We start from the raw sequence: 17,965 nt of genomic DNA, 5'->3' as shown, positions 1-17,965 counted from the left end.
ACTGATTAGTTTAATAAAAAAATTCTCTATCGCCTTAAAAGAAAATTTTTTATAAACGTATCGAACTTGAATTGTATTTTTTAAATGCGTAGCTAATTTGCATAGATTTTTATGATTTCTAAAAAATGCGTGCACTTTTTAAAATTATAAAAATTTATATAATCATAACAATATAAAAATTTTGTGCTTCACAAAAAATATATTCTAAGCAGTTATTACGTTAAAAAATAATATTTTAAAGAAATATTAGGCTAAAGGAAAGTTTGGTATTTCTTTATCACAAGGATTTTGCCATTACAACAATATTTTTCAATGCATGAATATTATAATGCGTCACTAATATATTTTTAGCTTATATATTAATATATTTAAAGCCTATATATTATATAGGCTTTAGTGTATATCGCTCTAAATATATTCTAAATTTTGTACGTTTTTAGCTCGAGGTTATTCCTCATGTCATTCGATATCGCGTTACTGGACGTTATCATTGCTGGATACGTTTACGTGTTGCAGCGATTGTTAGCTTCGACATTAGTTAAATATGCCGTCATCAGGAGGAACCAGATTTGAAATATTGCTATTCCCCTATCATCTTTGTATGCTAATGTTTGGTAAAGCAATTTTTATCCTCGTACGTTCGAACAGATAACTGAACATAGTATATACATATCTATCCACAAGACAAGCTATGCGATGCGATCGTCCGGCATAATCGCGAGTGGAAATGATTTTACAGAAAACACGAAAGACTATCAGCAAATTTATATCACTGCTGGTCGATCAGCTCGAATCTCAATGCGCAATATTCTTTCCTTGTATAATTGTTTTGATCTTTACATTCAGCTGATAGTAATATTTTTTTGCAACGACACGAGGCACTCGATAAAAACGCAATTATTCGAAGAATATTCTGTATACCTTCCTCTTAAGCGCATGTTTCTAAATGGAAAGTTTGCGGCAATAGTGATATTTAACTGATGTGTAATTATTTGAGAAAAATCTTATGTAACAGAACATTGCTGCGTATTGTTACGTATTAATGTCAACATCAGGAAAATTATCGATCAGTATATTACACACGTGTTACGTTTCTTTATCTTTTTTCTGAACCTCTTAATTACTCTTATAAATTAGTTTTCTTCCTGGTTAATCGCGTCTTTCGTGACTGGTTAATAACGCAATCACGATAATGGATGCGAGGAATGCACACGTCTTTTCACGGGAATGGACACAAATTTTTTTCGCAAGCGGTCAGCGTACAACAAACGCTCATCTTGTGACTTATGTACATTAACTAATAGCCAGGTCTGTCCATTGGTCATCACGACAAACAGATTTCTCAAATACTCTCTGCGCGTCGCAGAGAAAGAATGTTTCTGTCAACTCAAGTATCATTTTTTTTTAAACAAACATAAATATTACAAATCAAAAGGGTCGTTCCTCGATAATTATCAATTAGACTTGAGGAAAATTCAGCGGAAGATCTCTCCAAGATTACGGAATATAGAGATGAAAAAATAAGGATATAAAAATATAAAAATAAGGAGTCAAGGCATAAATATAAATATAAAAATATATTTATAAAAAAATAAGAATTATATAAGTTTCAGATTGAAAATCTTGAAGAAGAATTGCCGAAAGAGAAATTAGCTCGATAGAACTGCTAGAACAACAAATTAAATCAATTACGAAGAAACATGTTTATATCTGACTTATCAATAAGGCAAAAGACAATTAATTTAAGATTGTTCGGCGAACAGGTAAAGCCATTATACCGGTAATAATGCGTAGTGCTTTTTTTATCTCGATAAAAATGCTGCACGTCATGCAATTATTATTTTTATTCTCTTTCTTAAAGGAGTCAGGTCAATTAGCAAAGAGACCGGATAAATATTCGTGGGAACAGAAACTTTATTAAAGTTCAGTTGCATCGAGACAATAACAGAGAGAGAGGCCGCCGGCGTATGCTTACGAGGTAACTGTGAAAAAATGGTCTTGCGTTTCTCATCGGGTGCGACATCGGTAACGCGATCGTCTCGATCGCACATCCGGATTCGCGTATCTGAATTTTATACGCACAGGTACGTATACATCGATACATATACATACATACATACAAGGGTGGTGGACCGGTGTGTGGGGGTGGAGTACTCGGGTTTGTACAGAATATATATATCTTCGTTTTACCGTCTCTACCAATGTGGATTATACAATGGGGATGCGCTATGTTAAACCCTAAACGACTTTTATATTACACTATAAACAAGCGGAGATCGCAATCAGTCTGACGTAATGCCCCGCGTACATCAGTTTCTGTGCTGCCTTTTCCGGGCAACCGGGCCGCGTCTTCGTATATATTTACAAAAAATCCTAAATTCGCCGGTAAAATCTCTCGACATTAACGCGAGCCGTTCATCTAAAAAAAAAAAAAAATGGAACAAATTATATATCGGGAGATGTCGGCGTTGAAAAGATCCGTCTTATATTTGTTCTCTTACTCAACTTATGATTCTCTACTGTAGTACATTAGATAAGCGTGTTAACTTTAAGTACATATGTTATATTTACGTTTTATTTTTAAAATAAACGGATCGCGTTGAATTACCGATTATCATGCGATGATTTATAATCGTCATATGCTTTTATAGATTCCACCGTCGAACTCCAATTTATACATAATTTTTTTTTCTTAGACATCTATCTATATAATACACGTATAAGTTCTTCGAGCATAGCCAGAGCTTGCTTCGTTCGAATTGCCGAACTTGAATTATTCTTCATGCTCGATGAAAGAGGTCGGTTGTCCGTTGACAAGAAGCTAACTGTTAATTACACGAGAATCTCCGTTTATTAATCAGGAGGAAAATGAGATACTTAATTTCGTATCCAAACGACACAAAAATTTGCAATTTAAAATACGTCTAAAAATTAAAATATTCCTGAGATACTTTTGCAAGACTTTCATGGCCTTACTGAACATTTATATTGCCTAAATATTTTCATTCAAAGTTTGATAGAAATTTTTAAAAATTCTACTTAGAATTTTCATCGTCATTTTGTGATCTAGAAGACACGATTCTCCTTTTATTACGTTTTATCTCGTTTCTTCCTGTTAAAGTTCCGACAAAATGGATCGGAACTTCACGCAGTTTCCATTAATAACGTAAAATAATCGAATTTAAGGACCCAGAAAATACAAAATCTAAATCAGGACACTGAACTTCTTTTAGACGGTTCTTCCAAAAAACGTCTTTAAAACGTTTTATCTCGATTTCGTCTCAGCACGGCACGAATAACACGCGAAAATGTGACTCCCATGTGATTACTAGAAACATAATCGGCAATAGATTGATCTGTTTCTTGCGTAGTCACAATACTTAATATTTTTCGTTTATTTCGGAGATCACTTTACGCGTATTTTTCACGCACGCCACATTCATACCCGGACACACAATATAAACCTTCAAGGGACAATTGGAAATGTTTAACGAATCTTTCAGACGGTCTTTCTTGGTGTTTCTGAAAATATGAAGCTCTGAGAATGATATGAACTTAAACACACTTGTAACACGAGCACAACTTCGATAATTAATATATATATATAAATGGTATATAAATATATAATCACATAAATATATGTAACAACATATAATAATAATATAAAAATAATAAAAAGTGTAACAGTTCTCCATTATAATTGTCTAAATGGTTTCCCTTCTACGATTCAATCATTGTTATTTAAGTCACTATCATCCTCAGATCTTTGCGTACAGGATATCTCACTTTTATCGTATCATTTTACAATGACAAATTCTTTCCAATTTAAAGCCAAGTAAACACATCGTTTGTTAATTCGTTAACGCTTATTTATTTATTAAATGAAACAATTCTATTCGGCAATTTTTCACTTTTTAATGTTGCAACTCTTAGTTAGAATTCTGTTAAAGCTTAATTTGAAAAGGATTTTGTCATTTATATCGCATTTTCCCCTAATATTGATCTAGCTTCTTTCATTAAAAAAAAAACTCTCGTTTGTTTACTTAATAACGTTAGATTAACGAGACTTTTATTAAAAAGTAGTTATTTCTGCCAAATAATTTTGCTTTTTAAAACAACGTGATACGAGTTGGAGATACGTTGTGTGAAATATCCGAAAAAAATTTTCGAAATCACGCGGTGAAAAAAGAAAGAGGGATCGTGGACACTCGACAGACACGAGCAGCTACCTGTCGCGCGAACCGACCGGCTTCTTCCGAGCCCTCCATTAGACGCTGGACCCGCCGGCGGAGTTAGTCGGGATGTAGTAGTTCCTGACATGCAGATGATTATGAAGGTGTACAGCCGACAGCTGTTGCTGCTGCTGTTGTTGCTGCTGTTGACCGCCGCTTTGCACACTCTGATGATTCCAATGAGCGGCCGGAGACACGACCTTGGGTATATCCGGACTGGCCGACGGCGGCGTGCTTGGCGACGGTAAGGCGTTCGCGTCAGCGACTACATCGACATCGACGTCCTCGTCGTCCTGATCGGCCTCCGGCAAATCGTGCAGTTCATCCTCGCTGCAGCTGAACCTGCGCGACTTGGCCGGCCCGAGAACATCCGCCTCGATCTGCTGCTGATCGTCCGGTGCCAAGAGTGACGCCACGTCGAACTGTCGCTTCCTCGGCTGGAAAGACGATTGTCGAAGGGACTGGCTCTGGAAGGGACTTTGTTGCTGTTGCTGCTGCTGTTGCTGCTGTTGATGGTGGTGATGATGTGGCGTCCACAACGTGGATATCTGCTGCGAAGCTACCGAAGGACCAAGAGCCGTCGGAGGCGGTGGAGTAGCGGGTAAAGGCGGTGGACTTGGACTATCTGGTTCCTCGTCCACCGCTAGGCCCATGTGCCGTCGTACTTTGCGCTGAGCTTTGCGCCGACGGAAGTCACCGCGCCGGAAATCCTCCAGGTTCGCCGGATGGATCGCCCAGTAGTGACCCTTGCCATTGGCGCTTCTGCCAGACTTAACAAAGCAATCGTTCAGCGAGAGATTGTGTCGGATAGAGTTGCGCCAACCAGGGCCACGGGTGCGGAAATAAGGGTAGTGCTCAAGGATATGCTGGTAGATGTCGGACAGTACGAGCTTCTTCTCCGGCGATGACAGTATCGCCATGGCGATCAAGCCAATATAACTGTGCTGGGGTTTCGGTTCCTCTGGTATCCGTTGATGATGCGGATGCAACAGTGCCATGGACAGTGCCAATCGACCAGGGTAACCAGCCGCCGCGGCGGCCGCCGGATACAACGGCAGTGGCGCCGGGAATCCCGGGCCTATACCCAGATGAGCCGTCGGCGCCCCCGAAGGCGGATGAGCTACACCGGGATGCTGTATCTGCTGCGCCAGCCGCAATCTTTCCGCCATCGCGTAATGGTACAGGTGCAGCCGATAATGCTCGAGACCCGGGAGAAAGCTGGCCATCGGATTACCCAAGCCAACGGCCAACGGCTCCTTCGCTGGCGGCGGACTCTCGTTGCTACACATGATGATCAGCCGACTCGACACCGATACTTGGTCCTGGCCGAGGACACCACTGATCGTCCTCTCCACGGAGGAGATTCGTCGCGATCGCGGTCAGCGACGGTTTTCCGCGTTGGACTACGTGGTCATGGAATTGTTGGATTGGAGAACCGACATCGGAGAAAATCGAAATCCCGAGCACTTTCCCGCGCACTGTACTCGCCACCTGATTACCGTCCCGATACGCGCGGGACTCCTAATGTCGGAGTCGTAAATTATCGCTCCGGGGGTGGCGACGTCGCGCCGCCGACAATCGCGGCAGTCCCTGTTTTCCGACAGTTTTCACCCTGTTTGTTACGATGCGTACCGAGCAGTGGACTGTTCATGATTTACGATCCTCGACGGAGTGTGACTGCCTAGCGGACGGGTTTTTCGTTCCGCTTAGTGCGCGGTCGCGTAAACGGAGACCGCCCATCATACGGGGAACACTCGGCATTCGACATGGAGTGGGGACCAGCGAGTGTATCTGGTCGACGAGATCCTGCGCGGGGCCCGGTGTGGCAGAGAAAACCTGAATGTCGGAACGTCGTCCAATGGAAGAGCGGAGGGTCGGACGAAAATGGAACCCACCACCGATCGTCACGCCTACGACGTTGCGATATTGATCCTGGCCGGCGTAATCTGGCCACCGATGGTGGTAGTGGAGATGGTGACGGCCTTGATGATGGTGCGGCCGTCGTCGCCGCACCACGTCGCCGCTCTCTTATCTCTACGTAGCCTAACATAGCTCGATATCATAGCCGATCCTGGACCGGGGAGTTGAGAGACGATCGATGCGTGTTTCCCGTTTTCAGAGCGCGTGCTGTACCGTGAGTTTCGGAAATGGCATCCGCTTTCTCTCTCTCTCTCTCTCTCTCTCTCTCTCTCTCGCTCTCTTCCTCTTGCTTTGTGCGTGCTGCTTCGTGAGCTTCGTCGTCATGGAATCCACGAAGATTGAGACAGTCTTTCGAGATTGAGTGGTCTTATCTAAGATTCTGATGCTTGTGCGGATTGTGATTTTGATTTACGATAAAGATTTCAAGTAATGTATCTAATGTATTCTTGTGGACTCTTATACAGTGAGTGCAAAAAATATTCGCGTCTACAGAGGACATATCTTTTAAAAAAGACTTTATATAGTTAGAAAGTAAACACATTAATTACCAATTTATTAGCGAAGAATAAAATAGATTGTGTATTTTTTAAAGTTGTTTTACCTAAAAATAATAATTAAAATAATACTATCTTAATAAAATAATTAAAATAGTAATTAAAATATATTATCTTAATTTTTATAAAATAAACAAAAATGAAAAATTTTATTATTTAGGCGCACAAATAAAAAGCACAAATAATAAAATAAAATACAATCGAGAAATTTTTTTTAAGAGATTTTTTTTAATTATTATAATTAATAATTATATTATTTGTAGTCTTACATTTTATATTTTTTTATTTGTTTTCCTCATTAAATAAATGTATATATTACTTTATTAAAAAATTTTTTAATGAAGAAAATAAGTTAAAATATATTTGATATCTCATGCTTGTACATCATTCAATCATTTATACAAAAAATGCATATCTAATTGTTTAATATAATAAAGAATTTTCACGATCACTTACTAAGAATTGTTTTAAGTTTAATCTTTAACATTATAATTGAACGATATTAGCCAAAGTTGAAATTTATATATCGCTGAAAGAATTAATATTACTGAATAGCTCATTTATCTATAATTACAGATAACTAGGTATAATATTCAACTCGTGTTAATGATAAATTAACAAGTTACATAAGTTTCTTAAGAAGCAATTGTGATTTAAGATGGCTGACTTTTGCATCCATCGCGCAGTTACGGATTTTTTATCTAATCTTAGATTTTTTATCTTAAAATATCTGGATAAATGTTAAAATAATTGTTAAACCAATGAATATTTAATATACAAACTAATAATAATCATAATGACAACTTTATTAACGTTTAGTAACGTAAATAAAAATGATACAGTAGTAGAATAAGACGCAATACACGAAGCTGCACAATCAAAAGAATTGATATCAGCAATAACACTGCCTGAAAATCTAAATCTGAATCTAAAAACTAAAAATAAATCAACTAGTTATTTAAATAAATGTTTTGACATAACCGTGCAAATTTATTCGTTGACTTATACTATTCACAGTGAAAAAAAGTTTACTGAATTTTATTTAACATTTGTTCGAATAGTTCTAACGAAATATTTACTAAATGTAAACATTTATTTATTTATTTTATTTTATTTAAGTATAATATTTATTTAATTTGAATATAATTTTTTTATTTTAAATAAATATTTATTTACTACACTGAGAAAAAATGCTGTTGATTCAATTAAAGTTTATATTACGGGCTGTCACTAACATAAGTGATCAATTCATGTATATTTTTATTGACATAAAGGCATAAATTATTATTTCAATAATCAAGCCTTTATGCCAATAAAAATATACATGAATTAATTACTTATGTTAGTGACAGTCTGTAACATAGACTTTAATTGAATCAACAGCATTTTTTTCTCAGTGTATGTAAGTAAATATTTCGTTAGTGCTATTCGAACAAATATTTAATAAAATTTAGTAATTTTTTTCCAGTGCACAATTAGATTTTTCAACGATCTGAAATCGGATCTCTATCACTTGAAAGATGTCGCGTAGAGGGTACAAGGGAGAGAAAGAACGGGTGGATCGGAAACTTCCGTTGGCGCCCCTCCGTTTTTAGATCCGCGACCCTCACTCGCTCTTGCCCGTGAAAGAATCCTTTCGGCCCGCGTGGCGCGATTCGTGGACAAAGGCGCGATAAAGGCGCCCGGGTTGCCCCGTTATACGTAGTCACCGCCCCGCAACTATTTGTAAGCATCCGCCATGCTGGTTTCATATCTGCCGTTTCGGCTTGCACAAAAACATTATTTTCAATCGTGCAGGAAGCGGCGAGGGGTAACGCGGGGTGGGTCGACACAGCAATATGGCGTTTACTTCAACCGGGTTCGGGGGACGCGCGACGTGCGCGTGATCGGCTCGGATTGCAATTGTTGCGTCTCGTTGCAAATAACAGTCCACCATTCCCTCTCCTCCCCGAATTCGCAACCAGTATCTGTGATCCCTCTTTCCCTTCCTCGTCCTGCTATTCCCCGTTGCAGTTATTCGCGATTCTGTTATGTATGCCCAAACCTCGCTGCTAGCAACGGAAATACAATGTTGCGTATCGGCGCAGTATGTAAACGTTCCGTTGGTGGAGTTACACCACCCGGTAGATCCCGTACGTGCAACGGCTGCAGATAACGATATCGTTGTCTGCCAGCGAAAGCACACGCTCGAGTCCTCGGTACAGACACAATTGTACGGCTTTTACGTTGGGTGATGACGCGTATTATTGTAGTTTTATCGTCGGAAACTTGACAGACAATGTATTTCGTTAGCAGTCACAACGTATACAACTACAGAAAGGACTTTCTACTATAATTATATGGGAAATTGGATTCCAGTGAAATAAATTAGTTTTCACATACGTTGTAGCTTATGATGTGATGAACAAAAGATGTATAGACACTGCAGGGCTTCATACTGGATAGTTTTTGAGCTTGGTGTATCAAAAGTGTAAAACTTGTGCTCGCAAAGCACTTTTGATACGCTATAATAAAAAATTATCCGTTAATTGTTAAACTTGTGTCTAAGATAACTTTTATTCACCACATAATAAGCTATACTATAATAAGGAATTGGGGATCGATGAGAATAAATTTAATTAAGTAAAAGAAATTTTATTTTCGGTCAAAGAAAATCTTAGTGCTTAAATATTTATAGTGTTAATTTATATATAATCTGCAAATCGCACACCGAAATCTTTTACAGTCTTTTAATAGTTTTAATCTTTCAATCTTTGATGTTTAATAAAAAAATCTTAAAAACTGTGAATAATTTATTGCGAAAAATATAACACTGCCTCAGCTTGGATTCGAAATATTTAAGCACTGTGAGATCCTCTTTGATCGAAAATATGATTTCTCTTACTTAATTAGATTATAAGCTACATTATACGTAAAAACTAATTTATTTTACCAGGACCCAATTTTCCACATAATTAATACGGAATTCTTTAAAATTTTCTTTGAATTGCAATTACAATATTTTTTCGAATTATATCTTTTGTATCTAGATAATTGGGAAGAAAGTTATACGAATTGTGTAGAAAACTAATTTTTAAAAATAGTACATTTCTTTAGTTATCAAAAATTTTTTCAACAACTTAGAGTTAATATTATTAATACATACAATTATTAACACATCATATTTTTTACAAGAAAAGTATCTCTCAGCTTCAGTTTGTAATAAAAGTGCACTAACGTAAAGTTATTAGTGTAGCGTTAAATTTAATATACAAGATTTAATATAATATTTAAAGTTTTAATCGAGAAAGAATATCTTATATGTATCATATACATATGTATAGTGTATAATTCTATTTAGAAATAATTATGCTAATTATACGTACTTGTTTCTAAGCAATCGCGCGTGCGCGTAAATAAATAAATTCAACGGAGCACGTTTTGAACGTAAGTACGGCTCTTAGAGCCGCATTTAACGGCAAATTTGCGCGAATATCGCGTCGTGTAAAAAGATGCAATTTTCCCGTATAATCCACTTTGCGCGCTTTTTCGCGCCACGATGGACCACCCGGATCTACGTAGCCGGGGCATTGCATTATCGGCAACAGTGAAAATCGCGTGTAGATAGGCGCGATAAAACGTTGCCTTTCAAAGGAGGCTCCTCCTCGAAATAACCAGGAACCGTATTTGTGCTTGCGCGAAACAGGACCCGGAGAACGAGCACGTAACTTTATATCCGGTCCGATCAGATATGATCGTTGTGCTACCAAAAGGAAACCGAAGAAGCCAAAAGGGAAGGCAATGAGTAGCGACGTCGGCGACGAGGGAGGTGGCAGAGTAAAGATACTCTCGAATTCGTGCCGGGGCACAAATTCCGAGCGTCGAAAGATAAGATCAATCTCTCAGCGAACGGCTACGACTGCGCGAGATGTTAAAAGCCGATCGAAGGTGGTTGCGCGAAACCAGAGCTCGCCATCGCTGTCAAAACACAATAAAACGAACGATCGAGGGAAGAATCGATCGATTTCGAGTGGTGGCCGCAACGACCCCGGGTCACGTCCATAGGTGATGGTGTCTGTGTGTGAAGATGCAGTCGATACGGTGTATAGATATATTGGGCCATTGTACGTGTGGCTTGCGCGTAAAATACTCTCTCTCTCTCTCTCTCTCTCCCCCCCCTCTCTCTCTCGCTCTCTCTTTCGCTCCCTCACTCTCCTCGCGCCTGAATAATGGCGATAATTGTGACGAAGTGGTGCGTCATATTGTGGGAAAAAAGGTACACCCCGAGATCCGCAATCGAGGGCGGTGGCGCGGGTAAGTGGCAGATGCATGGCGCTCCGTTGACAGCTTCTCCGATTTCCCTCCGCGTCCTCACATCCGAGGACATCTTCCTCGATCCTCTCTATCTTGTCAAAAATTGGAGCTAGCAAACCTCTGTCGCGCAATCGTTACGCATTGTGCGTTCTTCATTTCAAAATACAGCGAATTCCCGTGACAGATTAGAAAGTAATAATTTAACAAAGAAGCGAAGAAATCCAAGACGTGATACGTACAATAAATAAATAAAAAAGAAAAGAAAGATTACATAGTGTTATAAATATCTAATCTTTTACTCTCTCATGAAATTAACATAAATAATATGTAATAAAAATAATTCTCTGTATTTCGTGTACATATAATTGTTCAAATGGAAATTTGATATATTTATAGACCAGTACTATTGAATACTGGCGAGGTAACAATCTTGTACCAAAAAATGGGTTTCGAATTTCAGTTCTGGCTCTGTAGTGGACCAGCATTAAAAAAACAATGTTATAGTACTAACCCAATGTGTGGATCGGCATTGAAGAGAAGCATTGATCCAGTTATAGAGTTTCAGTACCATATCCGTATTGAAAATGGCAAAAGAAATATATCGAGCGAGTATATATTGCCGGTAGATTTTTGATACCGTGTCTATATTGAAGTTGCTAAAAATAGTGTTTTGAATGACAGTATATCGAAACGGTATATCGCTATTATATCTACAGTAAAGAGTGCTCATATTTACTACAATTAGTAGAAGGAATATGTCGATTATCAGTAGCGAATTAGTATACTACTGGTTATAGATTTTCGATACCATTGAAATCTTAGTTTTCTTATAATCAGTTTTTACTCACAATTAGTTATATATTTTATTCTGTTAAAAAAAGACGCTCTTGAAAATCCTCTCCAAATTTAACAATCGATTTTTCGTATTTTCCGTTTCGTATATCAGAGGAATGGAAACTAAGCGAAAATTAGGTAACGTTAATCCCGGCTTGCCTAATTCGCCGTGTAATCCAACGGAAACTCACAGCAGTTTCCCCGTTGGCAAAGTTAATAAATGTCGCGGTGGAAAGCGACCGGCAAGTTCGAAGCCTGTTCGGAGTTTCGCGTTGGAGCACGGCACGAGGTATCCGATGGTTTTGATGCTTCGGAATACACTGCTAATCGGTTTTCAAACTCCTGCCTGTGTATATATTTATGCTTGCAACGACTGATTGAACAAATCAGATCCCGATATCTCACTAGAATTTAATCCAATCACTAAATTTTAGATAGATAAATACATTTGTATCAGTTCGTCTCAATTACAAAAATTTTTAAGTAACATTCTCTTATATTATTAAATATTATTATTGAGTTATTAAATATTACTAATATTATAGTATATATAAATTGAGTATTTAAGTACTAATATTTATTTATTATGTATGTATAACATATGTACGTAACTTTATTTCCTGATAAAAACCTCCACATATGACAAGAATGTAGTTGAACAGGTATTTAAAAACTTTAAATAGAACTGGAATAGGGTAACAAGAACATTAGCGAAACTCTGTCTCAGTAAACTAGAAATATTGAAATGCGATGGTGGAATATATACCGCTCATCGGGTATGTACAATTCGTACGATCGTTAACTATTCCTACGAGCGAGCCGTTTAGCAAATAGCGCAAACTTGGCAAACACTTCCGGGGCTGCCAGCCATTACGGAGTCGCGCGTGTATCCATTAAATTCTCCGCCGCGGCGCAAGAGAAAGGGCATTTAACAACGATGCTTTATGCATATTCTAACGAGCTTGCAATCAACTGGTACTAAACATCGTCGGTGCTTCAACCACCCCCTCGCGACCTGCTTTTGTAACACAAGGCAAAGGAAAGAGTAAAAGATAGGAGGACGAGCAGGGGGATGAACGCGAGGGAATGGCGCGGGGGAGGATGGCCGAAGGTGCGGCAAGTACCGTCGGTGTTGGTGTGTTGGTAGCGTGATTGTGTAGGTAGAGTAACCGGTAGATAGCGAGCTATAGAGAGACGAGAAGAGAGCAGCGTGCCGCGGCAAAGAGAGTGGGGTCCATTAGCTTTGACGCTCGTCTCAAAGGGATGCTGCCGTTTTAGCGTCGTGTACCGGCCTGTTTCCTAAGCACCCCTTTTACGTTGCGCGACGTTATTGCACCGGAGACCGGGAAAATAACCCGATGCCCGACGACGACGATGACAACGACGACGACGACGACGACGACGACGACGAACGTCGACAATGGACGGGCTGAGGACGTTCCACGTAGAACGCGCTCTCCTGTATGTGTCTGCTCTTAAATATTCATAATTTATAAACTCTCAGAAAGCGCAGCTCCCATTGGACTCCGGCATGTTTCTCATAGCAAGATTTCCAGGGCTCTCTTGCTTTTTTCGAGCGCAACCGAGCCGTGATAAGTAACGCGCCGCTGTTTTCCTGCGCCGTCAACGGCCGCCGACATCGAGCCATGCTTACAATTTCAGAGTAAAATTAGGAATTTTTGTCTTTTTTTTATATATATATATAAATTCGACAAATGTATAATGTTTTAAATATTTATTGAATATAAATTGAGTAATGTACAGGAAACATTTCTTTGTGTTAAGTTTTCATCCAGATAAAGTTAACAAAGTCAATTCAGAATGTTCTGAGAATGGGAGATTAAGAAACTTCTTTTTTTATTTAAAAAATATATTTTGAAGCTAGTAATGTTTGTGCGATATAACTATTATTTTAAAAAAACTTTCTTTTATATTAACTGAATAATTTTATTATTTAAATATTTGCATGTAGTATATTCATGTTTACGTGAAAAAGTAATAATTAAATATCCAACTTAAAAATCTAAAAAAAAAACTGTTCATAAAATTGCCTAAAATATATACCAATATTTTAAACTTTTTATTGTGTTATTTGAAGAGTTTTTACTGTCACTCGATATATCTTTTTAAATTTTCACTTCTTATAAGAAATATAAATCTTATTATCATAGTAACTTTCAATAAATATAAGATTTTAAATACACCAATTAACAAATTATCCAGCCCTAAATGCGCAATGATATACTTTGCAGAGCCCACTTTTGAAAACATTGTTCAGCAACGCGATTTACCATCGATGACTATTCGAGATGCCGGATTGACGAGTGGTGCCTATAAAGAGTGCTCTCGACAGTGCACTGAACGACGAACTGCCACTCGAGAGGGTAGCGAAAGTAGCGACGAAGACTCGCGGCGGGGTGCCATTTGTGTTTACAGCCGCGCGGCCCTTCACACCTAACGAGGCGCACCGGACTTCGCTCTTCGGGGTGAGCCGCACGAGCCGTCGCTCGCTGTCGAGAGGCGTTGGCGCTTTCGTTGTCCCTCTTCTGCGCAGAGAAAGACGCGTAATTCCGAGAGAGTGGAATAAAAGGGCAATTGGAGCGGAAACGTTTATGATCTCGAAGAAGAGAGAGAAGTGCGAGCTTTCTCTTTCGATTACGACGAGCGTTTCTACGATTGAGGGATCGCGAGAAATGTGACCGTTTGGCCGTGTAACAAGATTACATGGACCAAGCAGGATAGATTAAATCCGAGAGAGATGTTCAGTGGGGCCCGGTACCCCCGCATTTTAACCCACTTACCGACCGCGACAGAATACCGGGATTTTCGCCAATATTTTGGGTGTTTAGCTTTTGTCGCGACGTGATGGCCATTGTTGTGAGGCCCCGGAATGGGCGTGGATGAGGGAAGGGAGGCTTCGTCCATCGAAAGGGAACCGGTCACTTTCCTCTCGGCCCTTCCTTCGCACGGCCCATCACTATTTCGATCTCGCATAAAGGGTTTCTTCTCACCGATTGATCGCCGCTCTCGAGATAATGAACGGGCCAGTTGGCTCTTTTTACAGGGACCACAAAGGTCTTTGTCATGGCGTTTTGTGTACGATTTACTAACGAATTAGTGGGATTAACTCTCAAAGATTTTTTCCGTTACTCGGGAAACATAAATATTTTTTTTATACCCAACAGTATATTTCCAACAGTATATTGCTTATTTACCACAATTAAATTAAAGAATTATGATTATATTTAGTAGGTATAAGTATAATTAGTAAATAAATAATACATAATAAAGAAAGGCTGAAATAATTCAAATAAAATAAAATATAATCAGAAGAGCTATGAGCCAAACCAAAACAAATTTTAATGTACATATGATATATGTAGTTGACATTAAGTAAAATAAAAGTAAAAATAAAATAATGTCTACATCAAACTAAAACTTATAATCAAACCATGACGTATATCCAGGATTTATTTTTTGATAACTACATCTATTCATTGTTAGATACTCAGCGATATATATGATTTTGGCGTAAATCCAGGATCTACCTTCAATCGACTATATATAATTGAAATCAGGGCCTAAACAAGGTGTATTTTTAATAATTTTCATTATATTTCTATAATTAGTGATCTTTTATTAATCTATTGTAGTCAACTGCTTTTATATACATACTTGTTTATAACTTTGAAAATGACCTGAGGATGGTCGAAACGTTAGTTTGATGTAGACATATTTTTATTTTGTTTTTACTTTTATTTTACTTAATGTCAACTATATCATATGTACATTAAAATTTGTTTTGGTTCGGCTCGTAGCTCTTCTGATTATATTTTATTTTATTTAAATAAATAATGACATCCTTGAAATATAAAAAAATATTTATATACACACAGTAAAGTTTTAAAAAAAGTGCACTCCTTTACTTCAATATATCGCTCCCTTACTTTAAAAGTAACACCACTTTAAAGTAACAACATAACTCCAAAAACTAAATTTTTTAGTAGTGTTATTTTTGGAGTGCAATGATATATATACGTTATTATAATATAACGTATATATCTATGTTTAACCCATGTATACAAAAATATAATTATATATAACGGTTATATATAATTATATTATATTTTTGTATACATGGGCTAAACATAGGTGTAACAGTCATTTATTGATAATTAATCAATAAATTGTTACGATATTTCTATTTCGTAACAGGTATTTAGGCTTTGCGGGAGGAACGATTTGTTTTTCGTTCCCGAAATATAGATCCACGCGCTTCTCGTGGATGGATTAACATGGAGAGAGCGGGGTGGCGCGGAAAGGCTTATCGAGCCCTTTGATACGCGCGGCTATCGGCGATCGAGAATACGAGATCAAAGCCCACGGCATCGTCAAGGTTATACCGTCCAAATGTCGCGGTAGCTTCGGATGAATATTTCAGGCCCCCGGCCGCCATTGCCGCCTGTCGGGTAGTGTTCGGATGTCGTTCCCGCAAAGAGCATTTGCGCAATCTATTAGCGTTCGGGACTCTCGGGGATGAAACCCTTTTGTCGTTCGTGCGAAGTGCTTAAGCGGTTGGTTAAGCCCGATCACGGGGTGCGGCACAGACTCGTACGCACGCATACGCGTATGCGCCATGTAATACGCTTCTTGTCGTATCAGAGCTTATCTGTGATTGGTTATCATCGACGATACCTGATGATATTTGACCTCTTATTGGACTCTACGTAGATCAAATGATTATAATATTACCTGATAGTTTGTATTTTAGCCTCTCTTTATGTTTAATTAAAACAAAAGTATAAACAAAAATATACATTATATCAATCTTTAAAGGGAGGGAGTCTATTTTTTAAATCTTACAACTCTCTCTCTTTCTTTTCCTTGAGTAAGAAATTTGTCATAAAGTGAATATAATTTTTATTATGTAATATTTGTAATTTCAATACAATTTTTTTAATTGTACTAACATTGTGTCAGGCTCCTTTTATTACTTATTGAATATAATTTAATTGCAATTATAAATATATTCTTTTTGTTATATTTCTGCATTAAAATTTAACACTGTTTTAGCGCATTACAAAATTTGTAATTTAAATTAGAAAAAAAAATTATAATCACATAATTTAGCAAATTGACGTTATTTGTCGTCATTTTGACATGAAAATGACATTAAAGATGTCATTCTGACATAAAAATGATTATAGTGGCTTTCTCGTCTGGCAATGATAAAAGAAAATAATGTAAATTGTTGTATCGTCAAAGTATCGACCTTTCTTGTTTCTCAATTTCCTAGGTAGCAAACTGTCATTTATTGTCATTTTTATGTCAGAATGACATCTTTAATGTCATTTTCATGTCAAAATGACGACAAATAACGTCAATTTGCTAAATTATGTGATTATAATTTTTTTTTCTAATTTAAATTACAAATTTTGTAATTACAATAAAATTAAATTTGCGACTTTTGCATATTTGAAATACGGTTTTTAGATAATTTACACAAACGATACTTAACAGTCCTATTATTCAGTCCTCGAATTAGGACATCAATGCGACTCTCTGAGCGTAAAATCTGATAAAATTCTGAATGACACGTGCGCATTTACAGAGTTCGCGCAGTGTTAATCGCGTGTTTGAGGCGTATCCAGCGAACCGTAATTATTGTAGTAATTATGGTAATCGTTTAATAACGCTATCAAAGATTCGTCGTCGAACAAGGTGGGCAATTGTGAAGCTCGCTACGGCACGAAATTGTTATTTTCCAACGAGAGATATACGGGATGCCTAACACACCGGGACCGTTTCGCTTCGCGTTCGAGGCTTCATTGTACTCGGTATTCGGCAGGCCTACGAAAACACTCGAACACTTATTACGACAGCCGCCCATAATCGTATCTCTGTTTCAGATTGCTCGAAACCATTGTCCGCTCGAGACAGTTCCTAATAATAACACACGTTCGCCTCGAGAGTGCCATGATGCTTCTCGCCCCAAGACCTTAATAATCATGAAAATATGTGTTATAATAACTTTGCAAAAATCGATTGTGAATACTAAATCCCTATGCAATCTCTAAACGTAAATAGAAATTCTACGATCTGTTATTTTGTAAGCAATATGCTCGTTATGTA

The 17,965-nt window shown here is 37.9% G+C and overlaps 2 protein-coding genes across 2 annotated transcripts in view; one reads left to right on the top strand and one right to left on the bottom strand.

Moving 5' to 3' along the window:
* Positions 1-4,138: 4,138 nt before the first annotated feature.
* fd102C (forkhead domain 102C) lies at positions 4,139-5,521 on the bottom strand. The gene has a single exon (XM_018509347.1). The coding sequence runs from the start codon at positions 5,519-5,521 to the stop codon at positions 4,268-4,270; it is 1,254 nt and encodes a 417-aa protein (XP_018364849.1). The 3' UTR covers positions 4,139-4,267.
* Positions 5,522-5,998: 477 nt separating this feature from the next.
* Positions 5,999-17,965, top strand: part of fuss (SKI family transcriptional corepressor fussel) — a 64,687-nt gene continuing 52,720 nt past the window's right edge. Inside the window, 1 exon segment of the mRNA XM_018508847.1 lies at positions 5,999-6,224. Within this exon segment, the coding sequence (XP_018364349.1) occupies positions 5,999-6,224 (226 nt within the window).

Source organism: Trachymyrmex cornetzi, unplaced genomic scaffold (genome assembly GCF_001594075.2).
Source record: "Trachymyrmex cornetzi isolate Tcor2-1 unplaced genomic scaffold, Tcor1.1 scaffold11, whole genome shotgun sequence".
Taxonomy (NCBI): Eukaryota; Metazoa; Arthropoda; class Insecta; order Hymenoptera; family Formicidae; genus Trachymyrmex; species Trachymyrmex cornetzi.
Note: the sequence above shows the minus strand (reverse complement) of the source record. Positions and strands in the feature narration are given on the sequence as shown.